Consider the following 13,911-nt stretch of genomic DNA (forward strand, 5'->3'; position numbering starts at 1 on the left):
TATTCACCATTAGATCAGGGGTGTCATTTCAGATTTTTTTTTTGAGTATGCAAGGTTTCAAGCAGGCCATTTTGAAATTTCACTAGGCCATTTTAAAATAAATATACATATGTGTACATAATTCTACTTTCAGTTATTTCCAAAAATTGTACGTACTAAATTATTGCATCAAAATAAATAGAAAAAATCAATTTTAAAATTAAAATATAATAAATAATTAACAATCATAATAATTAACAGTATACCAATATTGATAAATGTGAAAATAAAAATAAAAATACCATTTAAGAAATTTTAATTTTGAATGTTATTTCAGTAGGGCGCAGGCTAATTACTACTATTTTAAAGTAAAAGGTGCAACCGCACACTTTGTTCCCTCAAATGACATCCCTGATGTTGGGGTTACGCTTCCTGTTTAAACAAAGGATGAATATAACATGAAATAAATTTAATTTATGGTAAGTATATAGACTTATTGACTATACATATGGGTATTTATGCAATGCTAATCTTATTATAACTATAATAATTATTTTATTTTAATAATTTTACAGAATAAAAATAAAGTACATATATTTAAGTATTTATTATACAACAATATAGGTATTCATTAAATTTTATGTTTAAAATTTAGCAAAAGCATATCAAATTGCTGGCAAGACAATTTTGACATTTTGAATTTAATGTGTGGTACCTTACATAATATTTTATATAAGGAGATTCGATACCAATCGTTTTCATGAGGTTCATTTTAGGATATTTTTTAAGTGTATGAGTGTGTACGTAGTAAGTTATCATTAGTGTGTGACGTATGTATTTATAATCTAAAAGAGGTTTCGCTTGTATGTACACGCACATGACGTTACCAATATTTATAGTCAATGAGTAATATTATTTTTCATTAAAAATCATATATTTACTTTTTGTCTTTTTATTCAACGTAATTGCAAAGTTACGATAAGAAATTTGAATTCTTTAAGAAGCTTATTTGAAATAGATAATGCCAGTATTTTGAATTTTTTCCATTTAATCATTATTCTCTTAATTTTTTTTTCGTTTTAAAATATAATTTAAAAGGAAGATAAAAGCTAAGATATATTCGTTATATAAAAAATCGAAAAAGTTAATGATTGATCCTAAGTAAATTATAAAGAAATTTTAATATGTTTTCAGATTTTTTAACGGATCTGATGTTTGTAGTGTACGTTGTCAAAATATAGGTATGTTTTCGTACTATAAAACATCAATGTTGAACCACCTTTACAAAATATACCTATGCATATATTTTACACGTCATAGTCGTCATCTATCCGTCGATTACTTAATAGCGATTCCATTGCAGCACTACGGAAGCCAGATGTCTTGTGGTGTCCGAGTTTGGTTCCCGAGTTGGTGTCTTCTATGGCTTTTCTCAACTATTACAGTAATTATAATACAGTAATTTTTATATTCTTTAGTCGCATAAAAATTTTTTTGCTAAAATTCAAAGCATTTTAATACTTACTTCTTTTAGTCCAACGACGCCGACAAGGCGACCAATGGCAGTGACGTAAGCGTGATTGACACCGACCAAAGAGAACACCGAATGGACCTTAAGCAATGACGTCCTCTCGACCAACTGAAACGGTGCCGGGTCAATGTGACAGGAACCAAAATCTAAAATCTTGTCCATTTCTGTTTGTTCCCACTCGCTCTGCTCTTCTGGTGACATATCTATGACTCTCTCCTTGGGCTGTGAGAAAATTAATAAACAAAAGATTGTGTTAAGTACACTAAATCTCGAAGATGAAAATAATGATTTGAATTATGTTTTTAAATATTATGTTATACCAGTTGAACTTTTTTAGACACTTGTATAATCTGCGACGAACTTCTATCCTTATCTGTGATGTCTGTTAAGCTCTGCTGCTCTGGATTTGCATCTCGAAGCGTAGCAGATTTGTGAAATATAGCTTCGAACGCTAGTCGTATGCTATAACAAACATGGCAATTAAAATATTATATAATTAAATAAAAATGTTAATAATTAAATAAATTCGTAAGCAGCAGCCATATAATATTATATTGTAGATATTTACAATGTCCAAAATGGAAATGTGTACAATTACAATATCATTTTTACATAAAAAATTTTTAAGTCGTTTTACAATATTAGTAATTACCGACTCTCGGCTCCAGTTATCGTCGAATACGGTGTCGCTGACGGAGTCATCATTGGTGTCAGGTTATGTAAAGTGAATGAATTGGTCTTTTTTAAAATAGATTTTTTCGGATGTTCTTTTAATGAAGAACCGCCTTGTACCTAAAATTAAATTAAATATTGTGTATTAGGGGTTGATGCCATGGCTCAAACGATAAAATACTTATTCTCATAAGATCATATTTATTTTTAAGACAAAATTATTTAGTATAATATATTTGTAAATCAAATTTAGATATAATATTTACACAATAATATATTATTAGAATAAGGTTGATAACAATTATTTTATTTGTCCGCGTGTCATGTAATTATAAGTTTATGTAAATGTAATCCTGGTTTCGACTTTCTAATCTACTTATGATGCAAATAAAGTTTTAGTATGTACTGTGTAAAAGTTATTACATACCTTAATCATGGGATTCGTAGAAAGTGATTGCGAACTAATTGAATACTTTCTTTGTAGAGTATCTGGTGCCGGCGTGACTTCAAATCTGGAAGGCCTTCTTTCTTTGTTATCCCTTCTCCTTCTTTCTACCTCGTCAAGTCTCTCTTGTGCTTCTTTCTGCCATTTAGCAACTACTTGCATTCGCCTTTCTTTACCCACTTGTCTATCGATCAGTTTTATCAGTTCAATTCGAGGTACCGATCCCAATAATATCATTGAGTCTGAAATAAAACATTAAAATTAATAATTATTAAAACTTAAACATGATTAGTGTATTGCGATAATTTACAACGAGTGTTTAGTATTACCTGGTTTGTCAACTAACGGAAACACTCTAAGAACTTTGTTTTCCCTCAGAACCTTCTTCAAGTCTCTGTAACTCATATTATACCAAATATACTTGACATCCCTGACCATAAAATCTTCTACATACACACTGTAAATACCTATTAACACAAGTTAAATATTATTAATTATTAAGTAAACAGTTTCGATTATACGAGATAAATTAAAATTAATAATTATACCCGATATGGACGGGAGAAGATCTGGCAAGTAGGGTAGATTTTTTATTAGTATAATACTGTCGTACAGTGAAGGTTGTAGTAATACTGCTACAGCGTTTGATATTAACACGGCGATCTAATAAATTAATTATAAAGTTTAATCAGTTGAATACTGGCAATAGTAATAATTAATAATTAATCAATACAATTTTTAAACATAAAATATACCATGACAGGTACAATGTGTGTGATCTGTCCCGTCATTTCAAAAGCAATTACAGACACTGATATGGAATGTGTAACGGCCCCAGCAAAAGCTGCTGCTCCGACTACGGCATAACCTCCTAAATATTAGATATTGTCATACAAAAATTATTGACATAAGAAACTATCTATTTATATATTTTTCAAATTGTTTTATTAATGTTTACCCGGTATTATAGGTGTGATGAATTTCCCGTGTCTAACACCGTACGGGAACCATAAGTGCATGAGTTCGCCGACTATTCGACCGAACGCGGCCCCAGTTTTGAATACTGGAATAAAACTACCGGATGGTATTGGAATGGTCGATGCTATTATAGAGAATACAAACTAAAAACACATGTGCTTGAGTGACCATTATTATTCATTGGTAAGTTAAAATAATGTTTCTTAATATTACATTATAAGCTATGTAAGCCGATAAACAAATGAAAACGTTGGTGTTTTCTGTACGCCAATGATTCATCATTTCTGCCTCCTCGATGGTGAACTCAGTCTTTGTCCACGTGAAATTACTGAATAGCCCAGTTAACTAAAAAGAAAAAATAAATTAGTTTATAGTTTATATAATGTAGTATGTATTTTTCAACGGTAACATTATTATTATTATTATTCGTTCTTACTTGATCGTGTACGTTCAGTTCGCCAGCAATATATTTGCCAGTGCCTAGAGGGAATGTGATTGTCAACGTGAGAAACGTTATAAGGCTCGGATATAAAAAACGGCTATAACATAATGTATAAATGAGCAAATTTAAAATTAATTTTCCTTTTTTGCACGTGAAATATTAAATATTACAATACGGTCATGTGATGATACTCACTTACTTCTTTTGTAGGAAAGAGTTCATTTTTTTACTTTGTCTCATATACAATACGTATTGTCTGTGTGCCCAAACGTAACCGGCTCCGATAATTCCACAGACTACCCTACAATGTGATATAATATATGTAATAAGTACATATTATATTATACGAGACGCTTAAGGTAAACATACGCATAAACGTAATATACACCGTAATGTCACGCAGACTTGAATTGAGGCACTCACCCAAGCAAAGCGAAAACGGTCAACTCTTGAGGATCGAACGGATATTCCATTGTGAAATGGGTCGGGAAAAAAGCCTTTACGGTTTCTAAACAGGTTTACAAATAGATTATTTTATATATCATGCTACATTAAGCATGTAACCAGAAAAAAAGATTAGGCAGTGGGGACTCATAATTAAAGAAGGAAATATTTTCATCGTTAATAAACAAAATATCGTTAATTAATCGTTATGAGTGTTATGACTTATGACGTTTTTATGAAGTGTTTGACATTTGTAATTGATATTTAAGGAAATCATGGAGTTCTATTTGGATAATGTATACATGAAATATTTTTATTGGGAGGTGGTTTAAATTCCAAAATCACCCCTTTATACTTATACGTGCCTATATAATAATAACATTTTCGATTTATGATGATGGTTTATACATATTTATATATATTGAAGACGGACGAGAAATATTACCCTTGTTGCGGGAGTGCTAAGGATAAAATATACGCACCGGCCTTGTTGAACCATACGGCCAGCAATCGGAATACAGTGGCGCTACAGACGGCCGAAAAGAATCCTCTCCAGTAGTTTCTCACGGCGAAGTACACGGTCGTTACTTCAATGCTGAAGAGCACACCACCAATAGGAGCCCCGAAACAGCTCGCAACTCCGACCGCGCATGCCGCAGCCAACATTTCAGTGTTTCGTGATTCGTTCTCGTAGATTCCTTTGAACGAAGTTATGACTTTCGTCAAAAGTGTAGCTGTTATACTGGCAATGTGCACGAATGGACCCTGGAATTCGTCGCATAAAATGCAAAAGTTAACTAATATGGTACCATACCCCAGTAACGCGTTAAGTAGTGTTTTTTTTATATACATTTTGTAACATTTGTTATACCCAACGTATAATTATTAAATTATATAAACTCACACTCGAAACTTATCAGCTCTGATCAAATTATAATATATTAATGAAATGGAACTGCATTAAGCTCGAAATTTACTTTATTCAGGGACAATTCTTTTATCAAACAATGCATATTATTTCGAAATCTATTAACGTTCAGGAAAATATTTTTTTATTTAATTTTCAGTTACTATAAGTATTTAAAGTTTGGTTGAGCGGAGTGAAGTGGTACAAAGATACTCTTAAAAATGTTAGTCTGCTACTCCGCTCGCCAGAGCATTAAATATTTATAACTTATAAACTACCTACTTGTCCAAATTTTGATTTATAGGTATATATCGAAATACTCTAAAAAATATTCTGCTTTAAAATATGAAATTAAAAATATGTTGTCATTCAAAAAAATTAAAAGACTTAAAAATGTATAACAATAAGAAATATTAAAAAATATTGTTAATAAAAAAAAAGAAAAAATGTTTTATTTCGACTGAAAATCATGTAAAAAAATATTTTTAGAAATGTCAATAGATTTTTAAATAATGAGTGTTATTCTATAAAAGAATCGCTCAGTATACGTACGAGTATTTACAAGCGAACTCAAAGATACAGTGATTAATGGCCATTTTTCAATATACAGTAACTATAAAATATATAAATAATTTAAAAATTGTAATCTTAATGTATCTTTTTATTGATAAGAACCTTTTGCAATAGTGATTAAATTTGTAGTTATGTGAAACTGAAGAATAAAAATCCTTCTATGGATATTGAATAACTAATAATAGTATTATAGTTACGTCCTTCAACCGCGTAACAATATTCATGTATTGTGCGAGAGTCTTGGACGTAAATTCATTTGATTTCCAATAATCAAGACTTTAGCTAGGTACCAATCACAAAATATATCCAATATAGTACGTAGTTGTTCTAATTTTTTTTTTGACAATCCATTTTGTGCGAAACACGATGTTAGGTTAGTTTGTAATGATTTGAAAATCCACATACAAAATAAAACCATGAAGGTTAATTGGCATACATTGACACGCTCTTAAATAATAAAGGTAATATTTAAGAGCATAAACCTCTTTGCCGAGTGGTAGACCGGAACCTAAAGTTGCTGTAACACCGACTACTTTAGCGATTAATGTTCTTAAGGTGAGGAATTCTTTTAATGCGACGCCCCTTAATATTGTTTTCATTTCTGGTATTCCCGAACCTAAATAAAACAAAATATCAACCATTTTAAAATGTTATAAGTGGATAGTTTATAAATTTGAAATTGCGTACCAATAGATTGAGGCGCAACTAAGTGTACGAATCCTGCTGCAAATGTTATCAAACTGACTGGTAACAGTACCCAGGCAATGTACTGTAAATACTGGTTGAACATCATATCTTTGAATAGCCATATTCTTCCTGATCACAAAATGTTCAATTAATTAATAAATATTTTATTACTAAGTATTTAACGGCGAGAAATGAAATAACAAAGAGTCTTATACTTCGATCTAAAATTAAAATTAATTTGTTAATTGGAAAAATAAATTCATCAACATAAATATTAATGTTGAGATCATTTCAATTGAATATTATTTGGTTACTCAAGATTAATCATTTATCTTCTATTAGTTTATATTTTTAAATTCAATGTTTAATATTTTATTGCTTAGTATTTAACTTTGTTTGTAAAATTATATTTCTAGTCTATTAAGCTAAGTAAGTATATACATTGGGAAATATTTTTTATTTTATATGACCGTAATTGTTTTTTAAATATCTTACAGAATAGTACATTACGTTTTACATTATCTAATGATAATTATAAATTTATATTCAACCGCAGTCAATAAATTTTACTTTATCAATAATTTTGATTAATTAAAATTAATTTCAGATTGAAAAAAATATTAAAAAGAAAAACAGCTAACTAAAGATTTAATCAGTACCTACACATCTTAATATTTTATATAGGTAATATTATATTGATAATTATAATTAATAATAATTATATTATTTTTTATTGTTTGTTTAACTATTATAATGAGATTCTTAAACTAATATACAAGTAGGTACTTGATAAATTATTGATGTTATGGTTATTTCTAACCATGTTATTATTATTAAATACTTTTTATTACAAAGGAAATACTAAAAATGCTGTGTGTTTTCCATTTTCTAACTTAATCAATGTACAATTTATGTATTGATATAAAAATTAAAATTAAAAAATATAGTGTTAATATATTATTTTTGTTTTTTAGAAAAAAATATTTTTATAATATATTATGTTAATTTAAAGTCAAACTAATACGTATATTATAAATATGGTTTTGATTGGATTAAAAATATTAATTTTTGTCTGGAATTTTTTTTTTTATTATTAGGTATTTATGTGATTGATTATTGTTATTTTTCGAAAACCATTGTGCTATTTGACAAAGAGAATTTAAAAAAATCATTTAGCTTTGGACATTAGAGCAAAATTATTATTGAAATCAATGTTTAAAAATGTGCAAATGCTAATCAGTAGATATTAATTTTATTGTCACGCTTAACAGATTGACTAAGAAACTATAAATCGGTAAAATAATAAAAATATGTTTAAATTACATTATTGAAGAAAATATGTGTAATATGTTTCTGTATGTACGTATATTAGCTACAGTTGTAGAATTCTAAAACAAAATTTTCTAAACTTATTTACTTCAACGAAGTATAGGTAATTAAGTGATTTCATTCATTTTACTGCTCTGTAAATCAGCATAACAGAAAAAATATAGAAATACACTTTTTTTTAGAATTTTTTTCAAAATATATAGCCTGTGAACTATTGATTACTCGAAGAAAAATTTATACGCTGTCTGTCTGTTATAAATACCTAACCTTGTATAATGTGCCAATATTTTTCAAATTTAGTATAACACAAATATAATATTTTGTATACATTATACAATTTTATTTAGTTCTTTGACTAAGTATGACGTATAATACCTACCACTAGCTTCTAATTAAATATTTTTTATAGTTATAGTAGTAGGTACTGACCTTCGTTGGTGAAGTCTATACCATAATCCATGGCAAAACTTAATACGGCCATGACGAGACCCAACAACGTGAGAAATACCCAATCTTCACTGAGCTTGGCGAACGAATGGCGCCATACGACTTCCAAAGTAGAACTGATTTTCCCACTATACTTGTTGAATTCTTCGTTTGTACTGTCGTGTATGACAGGTGCTGGTATATTCCGCTGTGTTCCTTTGACATAGTCGCCCAATTCTTTTGTGTATTGTCCATACATCTGTGCCATAATAATAATAAAAACAGGTTTTTTGAACTATGAAACGTATGAAATCAACGAGGACATTAAATTAAAAGCTAATTCAATTCGTAAGCATCTACCGCTGTATGTTATGTTTGTAGTAAAAGTTATCAAAGTTCATTGGGCCATGCGACTATACAAATGCGAGTTGTCGAACAGGAAAAATAATTATTAAATGGGGACTTAGGATTTAAATTCGTGTCGTAAGATGCGAACTGAAAACTGTTTTTTATCGATTCTAGTATCAAGTAGGTAACGGCGAGTTAAATTGTAAAAATATATACACAGGTATGGAGTATGGACTGTGCACTTCTTATCGTTATTTTATTATAATAAGTAATAGATAATAAATTTATTATTTATGTTACCTACATACTATGAAAGTGTTGTTTTATATTATGCTTATCTAATTGCACTGTATTAAAAGTGGATAAGAAGTTAAAACAAAAAATAAAATAATATTTGTTAAAATTAATGATATATACAAATTAGCATAAAAATGGCAATATTCAATTTCAGTTCAGTTATAATTTGTTATAAACGTTTTATTTAAATGGTTTTATGATTTTTTATTTCAACAGAGTATAATAACTATTTATTGCTAATAGAAATATCATTTACTGAATATTCGTTATTAATTTATCATTTAAACTTATGATTTATTGCTTATATGATATTTTTGTTACGGTAGGATATTAAAAAAATCGAATTCGTGTATAATGCAATGAATATCTATTATCTAAGTCATATATTTCCACAGTAAAATATATGAATAATTATTAACCATCAAATAATTAAAATTTTTCATTTGTAAGTAATGTATAAGAAGTACCTACTTAAAGACATCAGTAATACGTATCTAGTGAAGATATATATAGTGTATCACGAATAAATATTGTTTGTATATATAATATATTTACAACATTTTCAACGATTTGCATTATATTCCGTATAGTTATAACATGAGTGAAATAATTCATTTTCGAATGATAATGTTTATCTTAAACTTGAAAAAAAACATTTTGAGAACAATCAATCATTATAGCTTATGACGAATAATGGAGAATTGAAGTAATATTACAGTACCTAGTAAAGTTGATGTTCATCGGTACATAATTGTATTTGTTTTTTGAAATATATGCATTTAATTATTGATTTAGCATAATTATAAAAATATACTTAAATTTATATCATATTTTTTTGTATTTTAATAATAATTATTTATTAAATTAGGATTTTTTTATAAATATTTCAATTATCAAACTTTATCAAATTATAATGATAATATTAATCAATTATTTTTCAACTCAAAACCTTGACTTCCTAATTATGAGACATATTGTAGTATAATATTATGTTTTAGTCATATATATATATATATCTATTTTTGGACGATAAATGTATAAATAATAAATTAGATAAATTCTGATTTATATTCTCTTTCAGTATGAGTAGTGTGATGTTATGTTAATACGATAATTTGAAATTACTTTAAATGTTTACAAACAGCTAATAATAATACTTAAGGTAATTAATTATGTAATATTAAATATTAATTGTGTTAGATTGGATTAACTTTTCCCTTTTTTTCTTATACGTGTATCATACATAACTTTTCCGTTAATTATTTTTTTTCTAAATTTTATTTGGATTAAATAATTTTTAAATTCAGTTACATTCAAAAGTTACACACTTTAAATTTCGATTTTTAAAAGTTCAATTGACAAAAACTGCACGTTTATTGGTTTATTGTATATTAAAATTTATAATTTAGATGATTATACTTAATTTTATATTTTTGAATTTAAATTAATATAAAATATAAATAGATGATAAATAAAATATTTTGTGTTAAAAAGTACCATATGTACACATTTTTAATTGATTATAATATGTGCGAATTTTTGATGTAACAACTTTAAAAAAATGTCTGTTTTTAACTTTTTGAAAGTGTGTAGTTTTGTCCTATATTTTATCTTTAAGTGTATGATTTTTGAACTCAACGTTAAAACTTAAATTCAAAAAGTACTAATTATGTGTAAATTTAAGATATTAACTGGCAGAATTTAGGTGATGCGCCTGAAATTAAACTATATTATTCTTTCATAAAAATTAGTAAGATTCGTAGTTCCTAAACTATGTTTTGCTCGTGACGCACTTTTATAGAATTAAAATTGTCTTAGGGTATCTTTCTCTAAGTCGTAGCATGATTTATCATAAAAATTAATAAAAACCAGAAAAAATTATTTATGGTGATTATACTAATACGAAAACAAATTTCACCAAAAGGCAAAAATCATAAATTTCTTAATCTATTATTGATATAATCGTTATCGTTTGCGTTGCCTCCATTGTAGGTATAAAATTCTATGGCGTGGTTCTCATGTAAAGATATGGCGGTGCAACAAGGCACCGTTGGATTATATTTTAATATATTTAAATTTGGTTTTCCTACACACTTTGTATCAAATTTATTTAGATACCCTAAGTGTATAATTATGATAGTTAATTTATTATATAGTTTTTATTCAGCACTAAATTATTTAATTTTTTTTGTAATTAATTTTCCTTTTTAAGCGTCTGTGTTAGATAAAGTTCCTAAAACATAATATGTATTGTACATAAGGTTTTATTTATAAAAATAGTTATCTAATAAATAAATAATATAAATTTTGGCTCATGAACTAACTCATTAAAATTAGTTTATTACCGAACCCTTCAGAACGAAGAGTACGTACTAGGTACATACACTAAAAAATTACCGAACTTTGTTTAAATATTCTAAATGTTGATAATAATTTAATTTCCATTTCCTATTCAATAAGTTATAGAAATGATAAACTTACTAAACGTTCTATGAATTTCATGAATCCATAAGTGTTAAGGATTTAAAACTTACTGTATTATGTATAAACAATTATTATGCATTGCTATGACCTATGAACTATGGATATATGATATGGTAAAAATCATAACATGTAAATATTATTTCAAAGCGCTAGACCAATTTAAAACGTTAATCAATAATAATATTACAATAAAGAAATAAGGAAGTGCATTTATGAACGATGAAGTTCTCGATTCAGTGTATATGAGGCAACCACCTCACCTCCTCAGATTGAATTAAAAAAATAACTAGGTAAAAAGAAGATTAAATTATTTTATACTGTGAAACGTTTTATTTAAATTTCAATAATTTTGTTGACACTTGACATAGGTACTAATATAAATTAATTTTAAAATGTGTATTTAATAATACTCTTATCTAATCCGAAATAACAATAAGTGTTTAATAATGCAACTATTAAAAGCAAGGAATTACTAAGACAAAAATAAAAAAAAATCCAAATAACTAACTTCTGTTAAATTTTAGGTTTTGATGAGTCTACTTAATAATTTAATAGGTAATTGTAATAGCTATGGTTAAATTGAATTCTATGATAATTCATAGTATACAAAAATACGATTCTGAGCGATAGTGTAGGGTGAAGAGGATCAACATTTGTTTCAAAGGATAGTTTTTATTTTATTGCTTTAAATTAATATTATTAATGTGGTATATTTTATTTATTCAATTAGTTAAAATTTTTTTTGTCAAAAATATTGTACATTATTATTTTATATGTCGATATAACAAAGCATTACTTATGAGGAACTTTGAAAAAAAAATATAGAACAATTTCTAATGTCTTTAAAAGCTCAAAAACGGTCAAAATAAATAGAAAATTATATCAAATTGTCAATAAAATTTAGTAAATTTCAAGTCTACATTAAAATTATATTTAAAAATAGTAAATTATTAGCTATTCATTAAATTATATAAAATCCTTGTGAGCTCAACTCCATATTTTATCATAGACATTGAGCCTTCTTTGTAAGCTGTTATAACCTTTCTTAATTAGGATTTTGTTGAAAAGTAGAGCCTCTGAGAATTCATTTGTCCAAGTACATTATATTGTGACAAGTAGAAGTACCTAGTGGAAAAGCTAGCGCAATCAACTAATCTTGTCTTCTTAGAGTGTTTACACAATATTTGGATATCAGTGGGTACTACGTTGTGAATGGTAAGAGTTTTTGACTTGAATATGTTATATTAATATTTGACTATACTAGATGATTCTTTCAATGGTTAACACTAATTATTTCAAAAAATATTAATATTAGTTTTTAATTTCATATTCCAAAACGTAATACTTTTATGAATTTTTTGAATCGTATTTAAAACAAGTAGAGTTAGTTATATATATTTATAGCTTAGTTAAGTGGAGTAGTAAATCATTGGTCAACAGTTCATTAAGATTTTCAGTAGTAGACTATAAAAAAATGTCGACAAGGAAAAACTATTTTTTTAGAGTATAAGATATATAAATGATTATTTTGAAGTTTTGTAGAAAATATAAATCTTAAACTATTTATTACTAAATAAAATAAATCATATATAATAAAAACTTAATATAAATATCATATTATTAAATATAGAAAGAAATGTAGGTAGTTACCTATATAGTATTTTTATTTTACACAATATTAATAAAGTCTTTAAAATCAATACTATTCAGTATATTTTTCTCTGTGCTGCTATAAAACATGAATGTCTTTAATTATTAACTATGAATAATAAGACACTTCTCCTACTTTAACAATCATAACTGCTCTTTTTTACTAACACATAAAAAAAAATATATAAATATATACATCATCAGGATGTGGCAAATATCTTGGAATGCAATACCAATAACCAATAAACTTTAAGAAACAAAAAAAAAAAAAAACGTAAAAAAAATGATACACTATTCCCAATATTTCTTGACGCGTAGATATAATCAACACGAGATTTAGAATCGAACACATCAACGCCACCCATATATATATATATCTAATAAAAAAATGGAAAAAAATCTGTTGCAGCCATTATGACGGACCCCTCATAATAAAACACATAGTCTTAGATTGCTCACTATTCGCCTCTGCAAGAACCGTTTTTAAGCACCCTTCAACTATGGAAGAAGCACACAACACCTATCTACTCAATATATCAATTTTTTTAAATCATCGATATTGATACTAAAATTTAAAATAAGTTAATTTAAGATAGCATATAAACAAACAAACAAAAAAATAAAATAAAATACTATCACTTCAATTAAGCTAAGCAAACAACCATATAATTAGTAATATGAATGTAAATGTAAATACTAATGTAGGCTATTGACCTTGC

General features: G+C 26.9%; 1 protein-coding gene across 4 annotated transcripts in view; it reads right to left on the reverse strand.

The window, feature by feature from the left end:
• Positions 1 to 259: 259 nt before the first annotated feature.
• LOC112597332 (chloride channel protein 2) overlaps positions 260 to 13,911 on the reverse strand; it is a 29,473-nt gene continuing 15,821 nt past the window's right edge. For 2 of the 4 annotated variants that reach the window (XM_025343334.1, XM_025343332.1), the window contains exons 2-18: positions 8,417 to 8,672; positions 6,659 to 6,787; positions 6,454 to 6,587; positions 4,974 to 5,256; positions 4,471 to 4,555; positions 4,247 to 4,348; positions 4,042 to 4,144; positions 3,819 to 3,950; positions 3,586 to 3,748; positions 3,383 to 3,498; positions 3,176 to 3,290; positions 2,957 to 3,094; positions 2,610 to 2,869; positions 2,163 to 2,302; positions 1,831 to 1,972; positions 1,505 to 1,732; positions 606 to 1,415 (exon numbers count right to left, since the gene is read on the reverse strand). In XM_025343334.1, the coding sequence (XP_025199119.1) occupies positions 1,287 to 1,415; positions 1,505 to 1,732; positions 1,831 to 1,972; positions 2,163 to 2,302; positions 2,610 to 2,869; positions 2,957 to 3,094; positions 3,176 to 3,290; positions 3,383 to 3,498; positions 3,586 to 3,748; positions 3,819 to 3,950; positions 4,042 to 4,144; positions 4,247 to 4,348; positions 4,471 to 4,555; positions 4,974 to 5,256; positions 6,454 to 6,587; positions 6,659 to 6,787; positions 8,417 to 8,672 (2,655 nt within the window). In that variant the 3' untranslated portion in view covers positions 606 to 1,286. Of the gene's footprint in view, positions 412 to 605; positions 1,416 to 1,504; positions 1,733 to 1,830; positions 1,973 to 2,162; positions 2,303 to 2,609; positions 2,870 to 2,956; positions 3,095 to 3,175; positions 3,291 to 3,382; positions 3,499 to 3,585; positions 3,749 to 3,818; positions 3,951 to 4,041; positions 4,145 to 4,246; positions 4,349 to 4,470; positions 4,556 to 4,973; positions 5,257 to 6,453; positions 6,588 to 6,658; positions 6,788 to 8,416; positions 8,673 to 8,773; positions 8,945 to 13,911 lie in introns of those variants that run through there. The other 2 variants (XM_025343333.1, XM_025343335.1) reach the window with 2 other exon arrangements.

The sequence above is a fragment of the Melanaphis sacchari genome, unplaced genomic scaffold, assembly GCF_002803265.2.
Source record: "Melanaphis sacchari strain LSU unplaced genomic scaffold, SCAv2.0 Contig40_pilon_pilon, whole genome shotgun sequence".
Taxonomy (NCBI): domain Eukaryota; kingdom Metazoa; phylum Arthropoda; class Insecta; order Hemiptera; family Aphididae; genus Melanaphis; species Melanaphis sacchari.